Source organism: Abrus precatorius, unplaced genomic scaffold (assembly GCF_003935025.1).
Source record: "Abrus precatorius isolate BTA unplaced genomic scaffold, Abrus_2018 Scaffold6, whole genome shotgun sequence".
NCBI classification, from domain to species: Eukaryota; Viridiplantae; Streptophyta; class Magnoliopsida; order Fabales; family Fabaceae; genus Abrus; species Abrus precatorius.
Genome location: NW_020874406.1, coordinates 22,817,630 through 22,842,799, shown reverse-complemented (window position 1 = coordinate 22,842,799; position 25,170 = coordinate 22,817,630). Strand labels below are relative to the sequence as shown.

The 25,170-nt window shown below is 34.2% G+C and overlaps 1 protein-coding gene across 10 annotated transcripts in view; it reads right to left on the bottom strand.

Moving 5' to 3' along the window:
- The window catches only part of LOC113868403 (paired amphipathic helix protein Sin3-like 4), a 37,226-nt gene extending 18,904 nt beyond the window's left edge, over positions 1–18,322 (bottom strand). For 2 of the 10 annotated variants that reach the window (XR_003505362.1, XM_027503935.1), the window contains exons 1-8: positions 18,066–18,322; positions 17,676–17,973; positions 16,807–16,965; positions 16,497–16,683; positions 16,301–16,399; positions 16,007–16,171; positions 15,150–15,486; positions 14,583–14,719 (exon numbers count right to left, since the gene is read on the bottom strand). Coding sequence is in view for 6 of the 10 variants with exons in the window: in XM_027503935.1 (XP_027359736.1) it covers positions 14,583–14,719; positions 15,150–15,486; positions 16,007–16,171; positions 16,301–16,399; positions 16,497–16,683; positions 16,807–16,965; positions 17,676–17,752 (1,161 nt within the window). In the remaining 4 variants the exon portion in view is untranslated. Of the gene's footprint in view, positions 1–94; positions 458–622; positions 659–730; positions 907–1,082; positions 1,189–8,820; positions 8,982–9,080; positions 9,234–9,310; positions 9,450–9,541; positions 9,643–10,079; positions 10,713–11,487; positions 11,559–11,682; positions 12,376–12,831; positions 13,087–13,199; positions 13,328–13,454; positions 13,610–13,719; positions 14,010–14,134; positions 14,168–14,244; positions 14,321–14,582; positions 14,720–15,149; positions 15,487–16,006; positions 16,172–16,300; positions 16,400–16,496; positions 16,684–16,806; positions 16,966–17,675; positions 17,974–18,065 lie in introns of those variants that run through there. The other 8 variants (XR_003505363.1, XR_003505365.1, XM_027503939.1 and 5 more) reach the window with 8 other exon arrangements.
- Positions 18,323–25,170: the final 6,848 nt, after the last annotated feature.

The window sequence follows — 25,170 nt, the reverse complement described above, 5'->3', positions numbered from 1 at the left end:
ATTCCATGATAAAATTCGACCAAAAAGAAAACGAAAGGAAAAGGGAAAAGGGAAAAGGGGATGGAGTTAGATTCTATGCACGCACTTCGTAATTGAAACGGGAGGCCAATTGTGGCCACCGAATGTTCCATAAACAATAATCTCAACATTGTAGCAGCTAAAGTAAAAGGCAAAAAAAAAAACTAAATAACAAAAATATGGATTGAATGAAATAAAAAAAGTCATCTAGTTACACCACGAATTACCTCTATTTACATTATTGTGAACCATCATTGATCATCAAATTACAAGTATACTACAATATCGTCTCCAAGCCGCGCCACCCGTTCTGTAAGCTTTATTAGGTTGCTCATAGAAATGGCCAAAAATAATTTCAGATAACATTCCTTTGATCAAATTCTCGGATGGAATGTCGTTTTCATCCGGCGTCTCTGCCAATGACGCTTGAAAAATAGTACTGAAAAGGACAATCAAACAACAATTATAAATTTGAATTTTTGTTTATTAGAAATTCAGAATAACTAGAAAAAAGAAAAAACCAAAAGGACACGAAAATTGAGTCGATTTTTATTTAATATGATATAGCAGTAAGAGAAAATCAATTATTTTTTAAAAAATCAACCATAACAACTGATCCCTGATGGAATGTGTTCTGCGTCTAGTTGAATGAAAGAAAGACATCGAGTCCCAATCACACACTTTTGCAAATGGCAATATAAGCATATCATACCTGGCTCAAAATGGACACCATCATGTAATGGGAAACAATTTTCGGAATCGTTGTACTCTGCTTGAACAAATGTTTGAAGACCTTGCCTGTTCATGGCATGAACTCTTTGGATGCAACGGTCTTCTTTTCCTTCTCATCCGAAACAAAAGGTCTTCAGTATCTAAAACATATGATACCTAACAACATGCAACATGTACCAAGAAGAAAATTTAAGAGTGGCAATTCAGAAACTCGGTCTAACAGATATCATACTCTAATCAAATGCAGGCATCAGCAAAATGTGCAAAATTAGAACTATTATTAGGTTCGCAGGAATAATGACATGTTTTACAAAATAGATGATATTAAATACCTTAGATGAACTGCAAGCTATCTTACACTCCAGACCATTAATAATTTTTACCCCTTCCATAGCCTGGCTTGAAAATTCATCATTACTGGCATATCTACATATATTCCTGAAAATATGAATAAAATAAAACAAATAAATTCATAAAAATATTACCTATAAGTATTAGTATGTGATAGAGCCCAAATAGAAGCCGGGCCTGTCCAACCTTTGGTTCAAATAGTTGAGAAGAATCCTAGTGAGTGGAAAGTATATTCCCGTAGGAAAAAAAGAGAAGGCTGACTTGGCCTTAGGATGAGAGAGAAGGGTGGTTAGAGGATAGAGGAAAATTTGGGCTGTTATTTAGGATCTTGTGCTAAGAAAAAAGGATCATTCTATTATTTCTTGCTTTTGCAATTGGGCAGAGAAACCTGGGAGGTTACTCTATTAGGAGCTAGGCTGGAAGAGAAGTCCTCCTTCTGTAATTTTCCATTTTCAGTTTGATCAAGACAAGTTCCCTCTATTTCATCAACCTTTGTGTGTGAATCACTGTTGTTGTGAAATTAATCGTATTAAGTGGTCCAACTTGCTGGATTCCTTTTGTGTGGTGAATGAAGGAGAATTAGCTGTGATGGATGCTAGGTTGGGAAACGTGTAAGGAGAGCTAGGATGGATGAGGACTTCCATTGAAGAGTTACACCTTCAGGCTACTCAAAACCAATCGGTGATGAAGGAATTGAAGAAACAATCGGAGCATCAGTCGAAGCTTATGGAGATAATGTCTCGGAGTATGGGAAAAAGCCAACATGAAGAAGCTGTGGGCTCTATGGATCCAAAGAAGAATGACCAGAATAGAGGAGTGAAAGAAAACACGAGTTCTAGAGGAGGCTTGAAATCACTTGAGGGAGAAGCCTTGGACGAGTTCCGTTAGTCCATAAAAAAGATAGAACTTCTACTGTTCAAAAGCGACGACCCTGTTGGTTGGATTACGTGAGTAGAGATTTACTTCTCTGTTCAGGAGATGAGTGAGCAGTCAAGGTGAGCTTAGCCCAACCATGTATGGAGAGTGGAACGATCCACTTCTTCAATGCTCTGTTAAACAATTAGGAAGAGCTAACATGAGAGATTCTGAAACAAGAGTTCTTAGAGAGGTATGGAAGACTGTGTTTGAGCAACTGACTATGAATGTGGAGGAGTACATTCAACGATTTGAATTTCTGATCAGACAGATACTCTATCTTCACAATGAGCAATACTATTGTTTATTTTGTCCATGGCTTACGGGATGAAATCAGGGCTTGCTTGAGAAGTCTGCACATGGCAAACCCACTCTCCAGAGGAAGGATGATGAACACCACTAGGATAGTGGAGCTGGAAATTGAGAATTGAAACAGGGGGTAGAATGAAAAAGAAGAAACGCGAACGAGAGGAGGATTTGTGTCGGGTTACAAAATCCAATTTGGAGTTTCGGGGCGATCTGGTTCAAAATAATACAGCTTAGGAAGTGGCACTAATGGACTAGGCCTAGACACAAAAAACGAGGGTGGTGACAAAAACAGAAGTGGGTTCCAAGATCGTGGGTCTAAACACTTGGCCTACCAAGATATGTTGGATCGAATGCAGTGGGGATTGTGTTTCATGTGTGGAGGGCCATATGGGTCTCTTCACCAATGTCCTGTTAAGCAACTTCGTTTGATCCTTGTTGATGATAAGTTGCAAGTCACGCGCAAAGAGGAGGGAGCTTCTGCTGGAGGTGGAGATACCGCTGAGGAACCCGATAGTGAATGCAGCCCATTAGCCTGCGTGAACTGAACGACTCGAGCCGTAATGCTCCCAGAATGATGAAGCTGCGTGGACAAGTGAGGAGAATTCCTCTTTTCATCCTTGTGGATAGTGGGGCCATACATAATTTTATTTCAAAAAAGCTGGTGGAAGCCATGGACTGGGAATGGGAAAACACTAGAGTTATGAAAATTTTGATGAGGGATGGTCATAGAACCGAGACAAAGGGCATCTATAAAGAGGTGAAAATTGAGACTTCTTCTGGAGAAATCATGCTTGACGCTTTTCTGTTTGAATTAGAAGACATAGATATGGTCCTAGGAATGATGTGACTAGCCTCATTGGAGGATATGGTGATAAATTGGGACAACAAGGTCATGAGGATAAATACACCACAGGAACCCATGATCTTGAAAGAAGTGCCACGAGGAGAGCCTCTCTTTGCATCCTTATGTGAGGCCTTCTTAGGAGAGGAAGGAGAGGAAGTGCTGGAAAAGAAGACACTGACTGGGAAGCAATAGGAGGTCCTTGATGGGGTTTTGGAGAAGTTCGGGGATGAGAGGGTTGCCTCCAAAGAGGACAAGGGAACATGCAATTGTGTTGAAATGTGACACCGTATCATTACCCATTCCATCAAAAGAACGAAATTGAGAGGAAAGTAAGGGAATTGTTTGATATGGGGCATATCTGAAGGAGTCAAAGTGAGTACTCCGGTCCTGTGATTTTAGTTAAGAAGAACCATAGTTGTTAATCTTGGATAGGAGCAAATAGCGGCTGACCCCTAAAACGCTATAGCATATTTTATAATATGCATATATAATCATGTAAAACATTACAACATGACTGTTATATTAAACAAAAATGCTTTCGTATGATAAATCACTGAGCAGACCTTGGAAAATCTAACTTTTCCGGTGAACAGAAAAACAGAGATGCCAAAAAAACTAATTTCTCCGGTGAAAAAAAAAATAAAGGATACACCTCAGAGGAGACGCGAGAAAAGCTTGTTCCTCCGGCGAAATGGAGTAGGTGAGCCGCCCGCTGGCTGCACTGCTGAGAATGGGAGTAACTGCTACTCAAGAGGCTCGGTCTTTTCGCAGAGAGAGAGGAGTGTGGCAAAGATGGGTTTCTTTTTTTTCCTCCAAATGACCTTTCTATCCTTAACAAATAATCTAAACGGTGCATTTTATAAGAAAAATAGAATAGGGTTTCTTTCTTTCCCCTAAATCACATGATCACACGTGAACACCTGCACCTGTTGCGACATGCCAAACGCCTCACAATGTGGCAGACAATGGCCGTGTCGCACCGCTCCGACGCAATAGCACCACTATAGCACGCTATTAACAAGTGTGAGAAGAATAATCAATGGCGGATGTGTGTTGATTACAAGGCCCTCAACAAGGCCACTGTTCCTGATAAGTTTCTCATTCCTGTCATAGAAGAGCTCCTGGATGAGTTGCATGGGACAAGTTTTTTCTCCAAGCTTGACCTGAAGTCAGGATATCATCAAGTGCGAATGAAGGAGGTGGACATCCACAAGATAACTTTCAGAACACACGAAGGCATTACGAATCCTTGGTAATGCCTTTTGGGCTCATGAATGCTCCGCCAACCTTTCAATCGTAAATGAACAAGATCTTTCAATCATTTTTGAGAAAATGAGTGTTGGTTTTCTTCGACGACATCTTAGTGTATAGTTGTGGATGAGATGAGCATATGAAGAAATTTGAGGCTGTATTGGAGGTCTTGAGGCAGCAACAACTGGTTGCCAATAAGGAAAAGTGCAGTTTTGGACAAAGCACTTTGGAGTATTTGGGGCATGCAATCTCTGCCTAAGAAGTTGTTGTGGATTCCATGAAGGTGAAAAGTGTAATGGAGTGGCCCATTCCAAAGAACGTTAAAGGAGTTAGAGGTTTTTTGGAGTTGACAAGATACTATCGTAAATTCATCAAAGATTACAGTAGGATAGCTAGACCTTTGATAGATTTAACAAAAAAAGATGGGTTTGGTCAGAATATGCAAGCTCAACAAGTTTTTGACCAACTAAAGGAGAAAATCACTACTGCACCAGTCTTGATGCTACCCAATTTCGAGAAAGAATTTGAGCTTGAATGTGATGCCTCTACTATAGGGATTGAGGCCATCTTGACGCAAGAGAGAAGGCCAATAGCTTACTTCAGTTAAGCATTGGGTAGTAGGAATTTGGCTAAGTCAGTGTATGAGAAGGAAGTAATGGCTATTGCCCTTGCTATTTAACATTAGCGACTGTATATCTTAGGCAAGAAGTTTAAGGTCTTTTCAGATCAGAGGAGTTCGAAGCAACTGCTCCAACAGCGGATCACCATGGGGAGTCAACAGAATTGGATAGCCAAGTTATTGGAATATGACTTTCAAATTGTGTATAAGCCTGGGCTGAAAAACAAGAGAGCAGATGCCCTTTCAAGAAGCTTAAGAGAGGCTGAATTTAAGGTGTTAGCATTTGAAATTGTTTGGCTAGGTTATCAAGAGCTATTGGTAGGGATGGCAATAAGTAAAGTACCAGATGAGCACCCGCAAAATTTACCCACAATAGGTAGGGTATTTACCCGCTATATGTGTACGGATATGAGTGTGAGTAAAAACTCGCAAATTTTAATGGAGATGGATGCAGATATGTGTATCAAAGTACCCACCTTACCCCATACCTGCATATATATATATATATATATATGCTTGAACTTTATTTTATAATTATGCATTGAATTTTTGTATTATTATATTACTTATATGAAGTTATATAAGATTAATATAAAAATATATTTAATAATAAAGTAAACCAAAAAAATTATTTTGGTTTATATTTTAATAGAAAAATTTATTTACTATTTTATATCATTTAATTAGACTAATACTATTTAATTATTACATAGTTAATATGAGATTAAATTTTTTTAAAATATTATTTATATATGACACACATAAAATATTTTTCACACAAATATTTTTATTAATAAAATCATAAAATCATAAAATAAATGATAAATAATAAATATATTGTAAATATTTTATAAATTTTACAATCACTTACTATTACCTAAAGTTATTATTTATTAATAATATTTAAATTTTATTTTTTATATTTTAATTTAAAATAATATTTTTTTTAATAACATATGTATTACCAGCATAACTATAATCTATTCAATCTAAATAATATTATTCTTACTATTTATTCACGTTCAAAGAAGTTTTTGAAAAGATATAAATATAAAAAATTATTGTTAATTTTTATTTGTTAATTTTTTTTAGATAAAAAAGTATAATTTTTTAATATACACGTATATTTCTTTATTATAAATTTTATTGTGACCATTTATCTTTTATTCAAATTCTTTCTTTTAAAATTTATATGCATTATAAATATTTAATCCATTAAAATAATTCTTCAAAAGTTTATATTTTTGATAAAATACTTTCGTATAATATATGAGTTAAAAATACTAGTATTAATATATATATATATATATATATTAATTATATTATATTATTTTAATTAAATCTATTATTTTTCTTATAATTTCAAATTCAAAAGTTTAAAAAAATATTTTATGTATCCACTTTCTGTTGTTAGTATTGAACTTCTCTACTCTAACTCTATTCTCATTCTCAATGTTTGTCTCATTAAAACCTAACATTTATGAAACATTATTTGTTAGAATTAGTTGTCAATATCGTCACAAGAGGTCACAAGTGATTTCACACGAAATGAAAACCATTGTGCAGATCTATTTCGTTGTCAGAGCAAATTTCATACAAGATAAGGTTATCACTGACAAATAACTTGTGTGTTTAACTTCGCTTATTATTTCTAAAAATTTTCGTTTAGAAAATTATTATATTAAAATACATTTAACATTTATGATATTTGAATATTTGTTTTTTATCTATGTTTGTACCTTGTTCGATAACTACATATTGAATTTTTGTATTATTATACTACTTATATGAAGTTTTATAAACATATTTTTCTTTATAAATATTTTTTTCTCAAACAAAGACAAATAATAGATACAAGATGGGTATGCGGGTACCCAGAAAGTATGGGTATGGGGATTAATGTTTATATCCACGCGGGTATGGGGTCAGTTACAACTATTTTCTTAAAACGTGAGTATGAGAATGGATATTATAGTACCCTATCCATACTTTATCCATTGTCATCCCTAGCTATTGGCTGAATTACATGCTGATGAGAAATGGGGAAAAGTTATAGAGGAGGTGCAATAAGGCAAGAGGACACATCCCGATTTTACCTATAAGCAGGGTGTGTTGTTATATCAAGGGAGGTTGGTTATTTAGGAGAAGTTTCCTTAGATTCCTAAGCTGTTAGCTGAATTTCATGCCACACCTTAGGAGAGACATTCCGGCTTCTACAAAACTTATAGGCGTTTGGCTGCAAATTTATTTTGGCAGGATATGAAAAGGGACACACAAAGGTTTGTTCAAGTGTCTGATGTCTGCCAGAGGCAAAAGTATCTCACCACAGCTCCAAGAGGTTTGTTACAACCTCTCCCAATCCCTAAAAAGGTATGGGAAGACATTACTTTAGATTTCATCACTGATCTCCCTAGATCTAAAGGATATGAAGCAATACTAGTAGTGGTGGACAGGCTTTCCAAATACAGCCATTTCGTCCCTCTTAAGCACCCCCTACTCAGCTAGGACTCTTGCTGAAATATTTGTCAAGGAAGTGGTTAGGTTGCATGGAGTCCCAAAGTCAGTGATCAGCGATAGAGACCCTTTGTTTATGAACTTGTTCTGGAAAGAATTCTTCAAGATGTAGGGGATTACGTTAAGGATAAGTACGGCTTACCATCCGCAAATGGATGGCCAAACCGAGGTTACAAACTACTGCCTTGAGACCTATTTTCGATGCTTTATCATGGACCAGCCTAAGGGGTGGGTCAATTGGCTTCCATGGGCAGAGTATTACCATGAGTCTACGGGGACAACACCTTTCAAAGTGGTTTATGGGCGCTAGCCACCAATGACTGTGAGGGGTACACCCGGGGATGTTAGAGTTGAAGCAGTTTAGAGGGAACTTCAAGAGCATGATAAAGCTTTGAGGCAACTAAAAAATCATCTTGGGAGAGTACAGAACAGGATGAAATGCCAAGCTAACATAGGCAGCACTCAGTAATGGCTAGGATAAGTGCTTTTTGAAGTGATGGAAAAGGTTGGAAGTGTTGCTTATTGCCTAAAGCTGCCACCCACTTCAAGGATACATCCAGTGTTTCATGTGTCCATGCTCAAGAAGGCCATAGGAGACTACAAAGTTGAGACAATTCTGCCTACAGGGTTGGAAGATGACAGAGCCAAGGTTATGGAGTCTGAGGCAGTCCTTGCCTCAAGAAGCATCATCAAGAGAGGAGAAAGAGTGAACCAATGGCTGGTGCATTGAAAGGGGAAACCAGCAGATGAGGCCACTTGGGAAGACAAATTCGAAGTCAATTTCCTGAGCTGAGTCTTGAGGACACGATTGTTCTTCAAGAAGAGGGCATTGATAAAGCCCAAATAGAAGCTGAACCCGTGGAACCTTTGGCCCAAATAGTTGAGAAAAACCCTAGTGAGTGGAAAGTATATTCCCGTAGGAAAAAAAGAGGAGGCTGACCTGGCCTTAGGATGAGAGAGAAAGGTGGTTAGAGGAGAGAGGAAAATCTGGACTGTTATTTAGGATCTTGTGCTAAGAAAAAAAAGGGATCATTCTGTTATTTCTTGCTTTTGCAATTGGGTAGAGAAACTTGGGAAGTTATTCTATTAGGAGCTAGGCTCTGAACAGAGGAGGAGTCCTCCTTCTGTGATTGTCCATTTTCAGTTTGATCAATACAAGTTCCCTCTATTTCATCAACCTCTGTGTGTACCACTGTTGCTGTGAAATTAATTGTATCAGTATGCAATGGAACTAATGACTCTTCTGACTAATCAAACGCTGAAATACCTCTTCAAGAAAATTCCTGACTTCTCTTTGTCAGAGACAAAAGACATGAAATCATTGTGTAGATAGGTTAAAAAATTAGGGTCCACCGACACAGCAGTCAATTCAGGCTTGTCATGTCCACTGTCCATCAGTTGAATAGACAGTTTCATTGGTCCAGGTGACTGCAATGAAACAAATTAGGTTACAGAATCTATAACACTGTTAAACTTCATTCAGAAGCAGATCTAAGTAGAAAGGAAAATAAATTAGAAAAAACTTACATATTCAATACGATATATGTTCTCATCATGAAGAAGAACACGAGCATTTTCATGATAGACTACATCCACAAATTTTCCAGGTTTTCTTGATTTTTCATATGCATATAGTTGTAGAAGCTTATTATCTATCTCATCACTGGCAACAGCTTGAAGCTAAAATAAAAGAGGGTCTACTTTAAGGATCGGAAAGATAGTATGGTATGCAAAAGATAGAAAGAGGAATATGTCACCTGTTTAACAAGTTTATAAATCAGCTTGTCTAATGTGAATAAGACATATGATTGAGTTCCAATAATAGCTCGGCAGTCATCCTCAAATTTTGTATTATCAGAAGAACCATCCAATAAATTGTAAAGGGAATTCATGAACCTGTAGCATAAAGGATTCCCCTCAGTCTTGCATAGACATGAACATGTATCTTCAAATTTGTAATATATAGTAACATTTCTAGGGCATATTACCTATTGTATTGATCCGCAGAGCTTGTATCGCTTGGAGCCTTCCATTTCCTTTCAGCAGACGATGAGTTAATCTTTGCTGATTGTATCCTCTCATACAATGTCTATCAGACATAGAAAAGGAAATATTACAAAATGAATATATCATAAGCTCTATCTATTTTGTCTATTGACCAGACATTGACAGCCCTCCAGCTTTTCAAAACTTATATAAAAGGTTCCTCAATCCCTAAAGTTTAAATTGTACTACACCTCCCTCGCCTAACAGAATCATCTGATCAGACTAAGACATTTTGGAATGAATCTAACGGTGACGGATACCAAATCACAAAGCAGTACCAGGAATTTCAAAAAGCTAAAACCAAGTGACAAATCACTCTTCATTTCTTTTGTGAACAATAAAATAACAAATAGAGTAATAATGCTAAATGAAAATTTAACTTGTATTTGTACAATTTGAAATTACAGAGATCGTCAATGTAGGTTGCAAAAATCAGAAAGGGGTGGGTAAAATGTCTGTGTAAACAGATAGTTTTTGTACCTGATGAAGTCTAAGCAGCACATAAAAGGAATCATTTCCATAAAACACTTGAGAATTCCTGTCCTTCTCATGTAACATTGGGGGGATATACTTTGCTAGAGGTTTTACAGTTAATAGAAAGCGTTCAGAATATGGCAATGATGTTCCATCTCCTTCAACATCATGGGCATCAGCCATTCCTTCGGCTTCACCTTCACTCTCAGCCTTGTTATCATGCTCCCCATCTTCCTGCTCTTCTCGAGAACACTCCTCACCATCAGCAGACTCACTTCCAGAAACATCAACATTTTCGGAAGCATTTTCACTGTCCTCTGATGACCTGTGAGGGCTTTCCTCACCTTCATCATCAGCATCAGCATCATTTTCTCCTCTGGTTTCGCCACAAACTTCTTCCCCATGTCTATTTTGGTATTGTCGACTCACACTGCTATTCTTTCCTTTATGCACTACATTCAAACCAGTACCTCCATAAACTGCAAAGTTATCTTCTTCAAAGTCTCCATTTGGAGATAACTCACCCTCTTCTCTTTCACCTTTGAAGGGTAGAACTGAGTCCTCTTGGTATCTGTGAACTTTGGCACCTCCAGTGACGGCCCCATTTGTGGATGTACTTGGTTTAGTAGAATCACCACCCTAAGCCATGATAAATAAACAGCAATTCAGTACATTACTCACAGTGTCAGAGAATGAGTCTTGAAAGGACAAAAGCATATTAACATGTAGTCAGCAATTTTGATTAAATTACGCTGAAAACACATGAAGAACAATAATAACCATGAAATTCACAAGTATGGCAATCACTTATAGTTCCATTAACACAAGTAAAAGGGAAACGGTGTTCCTCACGCTTTGTTTTGAAAAACTAACAATTTATTGCTTAGCATTTAAATCTTTGTAATTACAATATGAGAATCAATTCATTGTAGAAAGAAGCTCATACATTAGCCATTCACATGCTACGAGATGCATTAATCATGCTAACATACTTTCACAATAATCACCTTGACTAAATTCAAGGAGAGAAAATATCACATATTAGTAAAAATCTGGTTTGCAATATAACGGTACCAGATTTCTTAGTCAAATTTGTCAATTAGCATTGATGTTAAGGACTGCAAAAAGTGTCAATCAGAGAATGGTAAAATAAAAATAAGGAAAAACAGAGATTTGTCCATATATAGAGCTTTTTAATTGTACCGCATGCTGTCATATTATATAGAATTGATTGAACACAAGTATATGACTTGGAAAGTATTTAACCATATTTTCAGCATGGCATCAACTGTAATAATGAAAATGCAAAAAAACTTCAAGTTGACAGCATATTAAAATTTATCCTTCACACGAATCCAAAACAACTGCAATTTAAATTGAGACTGGCATAAGCTCCACAGAGTTAAGCTCATACCTCTGATGAAGGTAAATCAAGTCCTCTCTCAACAGTAACATTACCAGGTCTAGATGGAGCGGCAGTGATTCCTAGAACAAAAAATTGTATCTCAGTTCCATTCATTATCAGGAAGTAATAGTTTACGATAAAAGGAGAAGTCAATGGCAGGGTAAGTCTCAAACAGTATCATCATCCTTTAAAAAAGTTGCTAACCTGATGCAGTATCTAAGTTTGTCCTTCCATTACTTTGCTCCATTCCAGATGCTGCTGAGACAGTAGCATTCATTAACCGTTCGCTTGACTGATCTTGCTTATGGACTACTGATGGTTCATCGGGTGTGAATACAATACTATTCACTTTACCATGCTGGATGTTGCTGCCCAAAGTTTCCGTTTTATGTACTGTACGGTCATCAATGCACTTATCTTCTCTAACCCCACTGTCACCATTTGAATGCCATGCTTTGCTAGATGTTGATTGATCCAACGGCATACAATCATCCCCATTTCTAGAAACATTTAGATGCTTTGGATTCACAATGGTAGCACCAACAGCAGGATTACCATCACTTTCAGCAACACTTGCAATGCCACTTATGACAGAATTATTCTTAGCCTTGACAACATCTTCTGTATCCTCAGCACCCTGGGGTCTAGAAGGAACACAAAGCATGGGTTCCAAAAATGTTGTCCAAACCTTCATAACTTTATCCAACTGTTCAGTTGTGCAAAGTTCTCCACAGGAATATTTTATGAGCTGATACAAATCTTCATGAATATCTGGATCAGAATACTTAAATTCCAAATTTGGAAGAATAGGCCGTCTATTTCCAGCAGCAATAGCCAGAAGAACGTCATCTTCTTTGCGTTTCTTCTCACTAATTTCTTTTATTTCCGCCAGTAAGGCTGTAAAAAGTATTGTAAAAGAAAAGAGTCAGGAAAATAGAAAGAATTATTGTATCATGATCACCACATATACTAAATGTTTCACTGCATTCAAACAATAGCATAGCACTGACCTGGTTCTGCATGGTGTCTAGATTCTAGAGAAACCATGGTGTGATGTGATCAATATGAAAAAGTAAGTAAAATCAAGCTAAATGCACATTATGGTACATATCATTTGCATAGATTTATTTCCAACCAAGGTTAAGTGCAAAGACATGGATAAAAGAAAAGACATCAACCAAAGAAAATTCATAGGTGCATTAAAGAATAAATAAATACACCAATCAGTATATCAATAAAATGATGATATCTCAGGATGAAAATTTTTGCATCCTTTAGGAAAAAAAACTAATTTATTCAAATAATAAAAACCTCAAGAATTTGACATCACTGAAGCAAAAAATTATCTATTACCTTTGGTGCTCAAGCTTTTTGTATCCTGTTGTTTAAAGTAGAAGCTACGATGATCAAGAGATTTGTGATAGTTCTTGGAATATATTTCTGCCCAAACTTTACTAAAATCAGCACGACACCTTGCCCACTCTTCCTGTTTCTGCTTCAAGCGTGTTAATATCACTGGCAAAGCTAGAGGTGCATTCTTCCTTAGCACTTCCATCACATCTAGCCCATGGTCACCATATAATCGCTCAATACACCTAAGATTTATAGCTAAAACAACATACAGAGAAAACCACATCAGAATATGAAAAAAAAAACAAGAAATTACCACATACTACATAACTGCTTTCAGAAATTTCATTGATCAATTGAAAATCTATAACCTGTTAAGTGCTCCTCAATACGAATTGGGCTGTCTCCTTTAATTATATTACTGTTAATCTTTTCTAACAGCTCTTCCACTCGTTTGGTTGTCACATTTACAGACTCTAACAACATATCAAGTTCAAACCTGCCAGCAAAGATTAACATAAAATCAGCAAGTTTAGGGAAATAAAATCACTTAAACAACTGGAACAATATGGCAACTATGACTTTGACAATTGAAGTGCACTCAAATATAACTGCCAAGCTTTGACCTGTCATCTTCACATCTAAACAAGCTCTCTTCATACTGATTTTTGCGCATATGTTTGAAGGAATAATCCTCACTTCCAGAAGTGACGGACACCCAGTGATCATTCAACACTTCTGCACCAAGTTCTGTTTTGTGGCTAGCTACAGGTATTGGGTACTGCATAAGCCCAGACAATACACATGAAGAACCCCATCAACAAGAGAATCTCAGAGGCTCCATTAGAATAAGATAAAAAATACAAAGACATAAGCAAAATAAGTATATACATTTTTTGGTAGGAGACGGTAACTAGGGGTGCATTGGTCACAATTAGAAAGGTCCAACTCATTTATAGGTTTTGATAAATACTTATCCTTGCTGGGATACAGAGACATCTTAGGACCTAATACATCCTTGTTAGCAAACACAGTAGATTTATCCCTTTCTCGGAATTCACGATCCTTTTCTTTTATTCCTTCATCCCTATAATGGTCTCTATCTCTATCTTGGCCCCGATCTCTATCCCTGTCTTCAACCTTCATTGATTTCAGTCCATGTCCATCATTCCATAAGGACTCTGATGAACACAAAAAACCAGAAATTTAGCATCAGAAAGTTCATACAAACCAGGATCACGTTACATAAAAATAAAGGGAAGCATCCATCAGAAGATAACAGAATAGAGTAAAACATTTTACATACTTTTATTCATAACACCAGCAAGGAATCCACCATCTGCATCATAGAACCTGATTAGAAATAAATTAAAAGATTTAACTTCATAGAAAGTAATAAATTAGTTAAAATTTTACCATTCTTTTCAGATTGTAGCAAAAATTCATTAAACCCCTCCATCAGATCTGGATATTTTCCCAGTAAATCGCCCACCTGGAAGAATAAGCAATCAAGGGGGTTATTAGCTATCATATTCATCGCATGACTTGTAAAAAGAGTATACTTTGAGTGAAATATAAAACAGTGAAAGCAGGTCAAATTGACAGTTTACAATGCACCAGTCCTTTCATGAAATTAAACTCTCAAGTTTATGCAACAATAACATAGCCTAATTTGTCTTCCTTCCATATTTTACCATCACATTTTTTATTTTAGGAATTAAGGTCAATGTCCATTGCCAGCAAAACCAACATACCAAGGACTGCAATTCTTGTCTGGTAATTATTTCCCTGCTGTAAATATGTAAGCACTTCAAAAATTCCTGGTAGTTGTCAGGATTTCGTAATTTCTCTTTGACTTTTTCACAGAAAGCAAACTCTTGACTATACATACCTGAAATGACAAAATTTAAGATAAATATCAAACTATAAAAGGAAAGAAAGAGTTAAAAACACAAACAAATTTGTAATAAACTAAGTTCCTCCTTGTACATAAAACAAGGAAAATACTTACAAAGCCATAGATCATAAACATAAAATTCACAGCATTTCCTTATTATAGATAATTTTATCACCAAAAGAAATCAGATTCTTTTCTATGTAAATATTTTAGTATTGTAATTGGCAGAAAAGTGATAGATTTTATGTAGTTAATGAATCTTTAAGTTGATATATTTTTCATATTTTCAATTTATATCTTTCCTATGTGAACATGGAAGCATATGTTATTAAAACATTGTACATCACATGTTAGTGAGGAAAGGTAAAAATGTACACATATAAGTTTGTAGATTCAAGGTTAAAAGCAATGATGGCACACTCACTTTTTAGAGAATTTTTATCATCGCAGGTGGTTGACATAGGACGCATAACAAAATTTTCATCTGCATCAAGCATTGGTTCAGGTCCAGAGTCTTCAGCCTTACGATCAGATTTCCGTCTGTGGGAGAACCGCTCCCTATCTCGACCACCATCATGCTCATAATCTCTATCGTTCCTTTCCCGTTCTCTCTTTTCTCTATCATCTCTACGTTCCTTTTCCTTGTCCAAACGTCTCCTCTGCTGCTCCCTTTCTGACCTCAACAAACCTCTGTCATGATCTGGGTCTGGCCGATCAACACTGGGGTCACGATCGCCATGTGAAACCATGGTTCTTTCTCGCTGAAATGTAGAGGAGTAGAAAATTAGATTGATGATCAACCATAAAACTTAGAGGGACAAAGCAACCACTGGAGTCAAAGATGATAGGTGAGCCCGTCACACAGCAGTCTTTTAATGCTTTGGGGAAAAAGTCACCGAAGACTACTCACAACCAAACATAACATTTTCAGTAAAAAATAAATGACTAAGATGTTCAATTTACAAACCCTAGTCACCTGACAAGGGTGGTCCCAAACACTAACAATTTGTTTATTTTTTAACATCATAATTACTTTACCCAATTTAACATCCGAGTTAGCAAATTAGAGGACTGGCACTTTTTGGTTTATATTTAATTATGAGTAATATGCTAAAGATGTGCCTTGTTGAAACCACAAATGCCCTAGAGGCAAGCTCCTCCCTGAAGGGGCAACATGCACTTCAACGGGGAAGAGATGCTGACCCCTTCTTCTGGCACATCACATCAGCTTCTTAACTATGCCTTTGACCGCAAACAGGGACATAAGAACTGGAGATAAACCTTTTCTACATGCATTTGCCGTACTGTTGGCATTGCAGAGCTCCTATCACGAAGCATATGATTTCGAGCAGAACCATAATGAGTAGAGGCAGATGCAGAGGTGTCTGGAAGAAAATGAGTAAACTCATCAAGAAGATCAGGGTGATCCTGGAAAATTGCAGAAACCTGAAGAAATCCAATTTATGATTAATATGAGCACAAAAAGAAATGTTAAATCGGCTAGAGGGAAAAAAAAAAGAAAAAGGACAAAATAACAAATTCGATTGACTAGAACATGATAACACAGACACAAACCTCCTGATAGACCTCAGTGATAGACTTGTTTTCCTTTCTGTACATATTCAATATGTCAAGAAACGACTTGTACACATGATCATCACCTTGGAATCGAGTCTGCATGAGAAGGATCCATCAGACTCAAAAGCAAAACTGTCCCTTGGTTTCAAACAAATTTGCATAGAATGAACTCAACAGATTCAACAACACTTACCTTAATCTTGTTCACAAAATTTATAGCTTCTTCAAATTCCACAGGTTTCTTTAAAAGAGGTTGTTCATCCTCCAGTGGAAGTGTGATTTCATATCCCTTAGGCAAGAAGGTGTTAAATCCCAATATAAGATCTCTATGCCCTTTAAACAGTTCCTTCACTCTTGCAATCACGCCTGCAGTATCAATTCTAAAATGCACCAAAAGAAGACACAACTCAATTTAAACTAACAAAAATCCCCTTTGCAATATAAAATAGATATATAAATAAACAAATAATTGGGTGGAAGAATGTGGTACAACATGATCAAACCTTTGAGCCTTGAAATCTTTCATGACCTCCAAGAAGTCATCATACTTGTCCCTCTTATCTTGAAATATATCCTTTACTGCCTTGAGATATGCTAGGGCATCATTAGTAGTCAGTTTCTGAGCACCTCCATTCATCATCTGAGTCTGAGGTTGCCCGGACCTTTATTCCAAAAATTTTCAAACAATTTTTAGAGTGTTGGAGAAATTGATGACCACAACTCAATGCACAACTAAAAGTTAAAATTCAACTCATGATGATAACGATTCAAACACTATGGCAGATAAGAAACATCTGATCTCATGTCACAAAGTAAAACATTCCAAAAAACATAAAAATAAAAACAAAGTTAAAATACGCATTAGGTTCTTATACTTAAAACTCATTTACAAATTAATCTCTATACCAAAAAAACATACACGTTAGTTCATACAAGTCAGGCTTTAGTCCTACCATTTTAACACTGTTAGAAAAAGTTCAAGTGTATAAAGTTACCATAATTAAGTTACACTATCATTTTTTCAATGGTGTTAAATCGTAGGGACTAAATTGTTACAAAACAATTGTTTAGGGAGAAACGGGTTATGTTTAATGGGTACAAGGACTAATGTAAATGGATATCTCCTACAGGTAAAGAATGTATAGTTTAACCTAAAAAAAAATAGATGCTTCATGCATTACTAAAGCCTATGCAACAAAACAACTAGCTATTTCACATAAGGACACAAAAACACAAAATTTCACCGCAGCAAAAAAATCGAAAAACTCGAGCACTCGATTGAAGATGCAAAAGTTTGATCAAGCACGAAAAAAAAGAGAGAGCATAGTCTAACAAACGGGAAATTGAAGAGAACAAAAGCACAGGAACTTACGCTTCTCCTCGGGAAGACAACATAGGGCGTTTGAGTTGAGAAGAACTCGTGAAAACATCATCTCTTGACCTCTTCATCTCTAAAAACACCAAGCAAAGAAACAACACTATCTACCACCTCCCTTTTCAACAACAAATCACGCTTCTGAACTCTGAAACAATTCAAAATCCTCCAACCTCAAACTACTCGTTCGAACAAGACCAACGACCACACTTCAGATCTAACCGTAAGGAATCAACCCTTAGCAGGAATCCCAACCCCGACCTTAACGAAGAGATCATCACGCAGGAGCCAAATCCTGCAATAAAAAGAGAATCACAGGCAAAATTCGCATTACTTCAATGTAAAGCAACGTGAGGATGAATTAGAACCAAGGAAGCCGAAATTTACAGAGTGATCGTGACGTCTCCCAAGTGCAGAGTCCCGAGAAATAGATAAATAGAGAAAATGCTTTGTGTAACAAAGTTTTTTTCTCAAGCCTCTGTGATTCTTCAGAACGCATCAACGTTGAAGTGCTGAAGAGAACACAAAGGATTTTCCGAAGAAGTTGTAATTTTTCAGTTTGAATTGCAAAGAGAAATATTTTTTTTCTCATATATTTTCTGGGCAAACGAACAGAACAACGAGAAAAGAAGAGAACAACGAAGAAAATAAGAGAATTAAGAGTTAACAATGTGATATATGGAGAACGAGAAAAGGGGTGGCGTGGCGGTAGTAAAATTTGACCTTCGTTAACCGGTTACCGTAGTGTATTTACCGCTTATAAGCGGTTAATCCTTAAACTCGTTTTTGTGAAATTAGGGCTAACGAAGATTGTATTGCGATTTTTAAGGCAAATTTGGAAATCATGCAGTGGCGTTTTGGGCACCCCATATAGTGCTTTTATTTGACACTTTTGTGTTGATTTTAAACTTTCTAAGGTAATTAGGATCTGTTTTATTTAAATTATTTTTTTTTTGTGAGTAATTGTCGTTGGTCAATATAATGTATTGCAAGAGTTCTATAAGTAACGGACGATGACGACGATGAAACAGATCGCTAGAGAATCAAAATAACTCTTAAAGGATAATTTGTAATTATCTTTATCGTAAAAAACCTTGTTTAATTATTTTGTTTGTTAGATCTTAGATATTTTAATTTTACTAATCATGTCAAATTAGTAAATTTGTTTAGTATGTTATACCCGTAAACATAACCTGACGGGTTTGTTTAGATTTTTTAGTAAATTGTTTTGTTTTAAAATACATTTCAAATTTTATATTTTAAATATTATAAATGTTTTAAAATAATAATATTTTTTTTATTTTAAAAATAAATTAATCAAAATTAATGAGTTTAAAATTTATTAATGTAAACATTTTAAAAATATATTCTATATTATTTAATAGTCTAATAAATTTATTGATCACGATAAATATAAAAAATAAATTAAATATATTAAGTAACTTATTGCTAACACAATATATGTGTGTGGTACAGTTTTATTTATATTTTATTTATAGATAATTAAAAATTTGTATTTAAAAACAATATATTTTTATATTTTTAATTAAATACTTATATTAATTTAATAAATAAATCGATGTAAATTAATATTTTAAGAACCAATAAAAAAATTTAATGCTTTTTTAAAATACTTTTATTATATATAGATGTATGTATGTATTTGACTATTGTTTGATGTTAAATGCTAACTAAATTTTGACAGTGTAGCGTTAAATATTGTATTTAACATAAATTTAAGTTACAAGCTTATAGTAATTCTTATGTCATTTAATAATTTTTTATAAAATAATTTAATCTTACAACGAATCATTAATTTTAAAATTTTAAATTGTTCTTACAAAAATTAAGCTAATCTAAAATGATTTAATATACGACAGTTAAATTAACAAAAAATATTTATGATATATAACTGACTACATTTTGGTGTTAAATAATTTTTCATATAAATACAATTTATCTATATTATTCTATTAATATAGCATTAAATATGATATTTAATATAATTTTAATTTATAGACATATTATAAAATAAAAATATAAAAAATTATATAATATATGTAAATGGTTAATATGTATAATAATTATTTCATTTTAAACTTTACATATATAAATATATAAAAAATTATATTTGTATATTTATTTATTTTTAATAATTCTTTTTTGTTGTTTGTAATTTATTACTCAAGATATCCTTAATGGAAGTGATGGCATGTGTTTTTATTATAAAACAGTGATCGACGTAAGCCTTTTAACTTATTTTCAATTAAAAGTGAGTTTAAAAAGTATTTATAAAATTTTGACTAAGGAAATAAAAGAAAAAGTATTACAAACAAAATAATTTATATATATTAAACATATAAAAAAATTTAATATTTATTTTTCTTAAGTGAGTAGAAGTATACACTAATTTAATATCAAATATTATTAACAAGTATCTTTAAATATTTGTTTACGAGATTTTTTTTAATTATTTGTATTTTAAAGTATTAAAAATAAAGTTATTATTTTATATTCTTACAACTCTGTTTAGTGAAATAATAAAACATCAATGGAATCAAATGAAGTTATATTTTAAAAATGTATTGAGCTAGGGAATAAGTAATGCACTTTAATTATTAGTATTTTTTTTTTGTTAGATTCAATCTTATTTGAGTTGTGTAAAATAATTATGGATGCTAGTTGTTTTTTTAATATTTAACATAACTGGATTCATTGAGATTTAAAACTTGAAATTAATAGTTAAACTAAGACTTTTTAATAATTAATAAACTATAAGAGTATTTTTACTTAATTTATACCTAATTTTTTTTATTAATTTATACAAATTAAAAATATATCACACTTTTATTATATACTTACTAATTGATTATTAGATAAACTTTTGAAATAACTAATAACTTAATTAAAACAATTAAAAAGTGATAAATAAGTAAACATAAATAATTAAAAAATTAAAATCGTATATAAGTTAAAATACGATAATCAAAAGTAGAATTAAGCTTTAATATTATGGAATCACCCATGCCACAATTTTTAATAATTTATTGACAGTTGCCCTATAGAGTATAGACAATAGACAAATATTAACAAAACTGAAAATTGTTTTTTTTTAATGCTAATCAGTGCCCTAAATTAAAAATGAAAAATTAGCCTAAAAATATTATAAATGCATCCCTCCCCGTGATTCCAGTGCAGACTAATACATTCTTTAATTAAAAAAAATGCTACTTTTAATTTTTAAAATTAGTATCCAACAAAACCCTCGTTTAAAAAAGAAAGAAAAATAATTTGAAGAACAAAACCTGAAAATTATTACTGATTCTAGAACTATAAGATGCAAGTTAATATACACAGTAGAGTTCCTTTGAGAACAATTATTAATGCTAATTAAACAGATTAAAATTGGATCATGAAAATAGCAATCAACCTATATCATATTCCCGTGGTGAATAGCTCAAGGATATAGGAAACATCAATATTATTATCGATATCAAAGACAACACATCTCACAGGTAAAAAAAATTATGCAACTGTAGTTGTCATCTTTCTGTTCCAGTTCCATAGCACAAGTAAACTTTCCTCCAATTTTCTTCTGAGAATGCTTCACGGCGAATTAAGCCTTTGCCTGCCAAAAATGAAAACACAACACCTTCAAGAAATCTGAAACACAATTGGCAAGCTATGGAATTCGTTTGCATTCAACTATAAACCAAAACTAGTCCTTTTTTTTTGTCCAAAAACAAAAACCATGTTAAAAGCATTATTCTATTTCTTATTTTGGTCCAAGGAAAGGCCCAATTGGGTCCAAGGGAAGGCCCAACTGAATTCAGGAGATCAATCTCATGCACTCGCAACTCATTTTTCGTAGCTTAACCAATTAAGCCTTACAAGAGCAAGAGACAAATAATAGAGACAATAGACGATAGTTCCTGGTTAACATAATCAGAAAGAGAAGGTTGATATAATAGACACAAAAGAATTAGAAAACACATGTAACCAGGAAATGATTGACAAAAATACTTCTGCTTAAGGACTAGAAAAAGATACAACTCTACAAGCTCAATAATCCATGCATCACTAGCTGCATAGCCAGTTAAATATCTAGAATGTATCTTATCTATTTTTAGGAATTATTTTATGTAGACTTGGTATGGAAAATGTCAAAAAATAGTACATTTCAAATAGTAAAAGTGAACAAAAAATGACTGAAAATTTAACGGACATGAAAATAGAGAAATTATTTTAGACTGATATTTTATTAAACAAATGGTGTACTTTCTATATGCTATTTACTATAAACTATTACCTATTAAAAATTTTAAACAATGAGCAATTCAAAATACAAATTATAGCATGCATTAAATTAGTTTTTGGTTTAGAATTACATATCCGAAACTAATCATTAATCCATCTCGAATTTGATGTGACTCTGGTATAGAAAAAGATGAGAGGATAATCACAAGAGATGAAAGTGTTCTGCTCCCTGTCTGGGAAGTTATCAGAAGTTACGAAAAATGATCGTGTATATGAGTTAGTGCTTGATGGAATAACATATAACTGACTTCCCAGATGAGACCAGAGATCTTTCAATGGGCTTATTTAATAACTCGACTCATCATGGTTTATTAAAAGAATAATCCAAAGTAATATTATCCATCAATTGGTCAATAAATAAAAAATATAATTAAATAATAATAATAACAACAATAATAATAATTGATATTATAAATTATAAATAATTGATTATATCAATCCATAATAATAATAATCTACCAATCTCTCACTTGGATGACATAAATCAATATATGTGTCACTTACAAAGCTGTAAAAAATATCATATCAATATATCAATTATTATGTGAATATTATTTGACTAAAATAGCAGAAAATATAAGCCACGAAAGTGTAAATAAAATATCTGGTAGGGATATCATATATGTGTCACGTGCTTATACTTCATATGAAGGGTGATGGATATAAAGAAATGCATAACATTTTATTCAATTTAAAATGCAATTCCAAAGAATATTCCAAGCATTTAGAAATGCTATATATGAGATATGATAATAAAATGACGTCGTCTCAAACATACTTCACAATGATTAAAGTAGAAGAAAAAATTTCAAACTCCTACTAACCCAAAACATCAAAAGATTCAACTACACCCATGTGGGTTACATGACTTTTGAAGATTCCAACAATTAAGCCTTTAGTTAGTAGATCAGCTAACATCTTCTCTGTGGAGATGTGCACAATCTTAGTCTGAAATTCTAAAACCTTCTCTCTAACAAACAGATATTTTATGTCAAAGTATTTTGAACGAGAGGAGCTTTTGTTGTTTTGAGAGAAGTGTACAACGACAGAATTATCGCAATATAGCACAAGTGGCCTAGATATACTCTCAATGACTTGGAGTCCAGAAATTAAGTTCTTGAGCCACATGGCTTGACAAGTAGCTTCGTAGCAAGTGATATATTCTGTTTCCATGGTAGAGGTAGCTGTAAGAGTCTGCTTCATACTCTTCCAAGAAATAGTTTCTCCTGCCATTATGAAGATACAACTAGATGTAAATTTTCAATCATCAGGACAACCTGCAAAATCAGAATCAGAATAACCAATGACTTGAAGTTGATCAGACTTCTTATAGGTCAACATGTGATCTTTTGTGCCCTGCAAGTACCTCATGACCTTCTTTGCGGCTCTCCAATGACCCAAACCTGGGTCACTCAAGTATTTTTCTAAAGCATTGATAGCAAAAACAATGTCAGGACGAGTGCAAACTTGAGCATATATTAAATTGCCAATAGCAGAAGCATATGAGACTTTCTTCATTTCAGCTCTTTCATTATCATTTTTAGGACATTGAGATTTAGAAATTTTGTCCTCCTTTTGAACAGGTGCAGCACATGGGGAACAAGAATGCATGTTAAACCGTTTGAGGATTCTATCAATGTATCCTCTCTGAGATAATCCAAGGACACCACGTGACCTATCACGATAAATTTGTATGCCTAGAACAATAGAGGCATCACCTAGGTCCTTCACATCAAAGTGGTTAGTCAACATCGACTTTGTCTTAATCAAAAGTTTAACACAACTACTTGCCAAAAGAATATCATCAACATAAAGGACAAGAACAATGAAATTTCTCCCACTAGTTTTTAGATAAACACATTGATCTCAAGCATTTTCCTTGAAACCAAGGGAATTAACTACCTGATCAAATTTTAAGTACCATTGTCTAGATGTCTACTTCAATCCATAAATGGATTTCTTAAGTTTGCAAACTAAGTGTTCTTTGCCAATTTCAGCAAAGCCATCAGGCTGAACCATATAGACATTTTCATGTAAATCTCCATTCAAGAATGTTGTTTTCACATCCATCTGGTGAAGTTCTAAATCAAAGTGCGCCGCCAAAGTCATAACAACTCGGAAAGCATCTTTAGTAGATACCAGTGAGAAAGTCTCTTTATAGTCAATGCCCTCCATCTGACTATAGCCTCTAGCTACTAGTCTAACTTTGTACCTTTCAATTTCACCATCTGGATTACGTTTGATCTTAAAGACCCATTTGCATCCAACTGGCTTGCAACCAACTGGTAATTCAACAAGATTCCAAACACCATTGTGTGTCATAAAGGCTAACTCATCATGTATGGCATTTAGCCAATCAGAAGCATGAGAGCAAGAGATAACCTCTTCAAAAGAAATGGGATCATCAGCATCATTGAAATTAAATTCATGTTCCTGGATATAAACAATGTAATCATCATGTATTGAAGATCTGCGAGCTCTTTGAGATCTTCTTAAAGGAACCTCTTCAACAAGGTCATCTTGTTCTTGTTTATTCATGAAAAGAGCTACTATATCTTTGTCTTGAAGATTTTGATCAGGAACAATAGGAAAGACAATATTTGATGGTATAGGAATCGTAACCCTGTCCTCCCTAAGGATGATTAGCCGTGTTGTTTGACTCCCACTATCCAAGACATCTTCAAAGAATACAATACAATCGAATTCAATAACTTGAGTAAAGTGAGAAGGACAATAGAATTTGCTACCACGAGAACCAATGAAAAAATAACTAATAGTTTTTGGATCAAGCTTCTTCAACTGAGGATTATAAGGTCTTATTTCTGCCTTATAACTCCATATATGTATATGCTTCAAAGTCAGCTTCTTTCCAGTCATGAGCTCATAAGGAGTCTTAAGTGCAATTTGTTGGGTACTTGATTGAGAATGTACACAACAGTCCTTAAGGCATCTCCCCAAAGAAAGACTGGTAAAGAGGAATGACTCAATATACATCTCATTATGTCAAGAAGTGTCCTATTCCTTCTCTCTACAACTTCATTTTGCTCAGGTGTACCTGACATAGTATATTGGGCTTCAATGCCACATTCTTCAAGGTATCTTGCAAAAGGTCCAGGGTTTCTACCTGTTTCATCGTATCTTTCATAATATTCTCCTCTGTCAGACTTTATACATT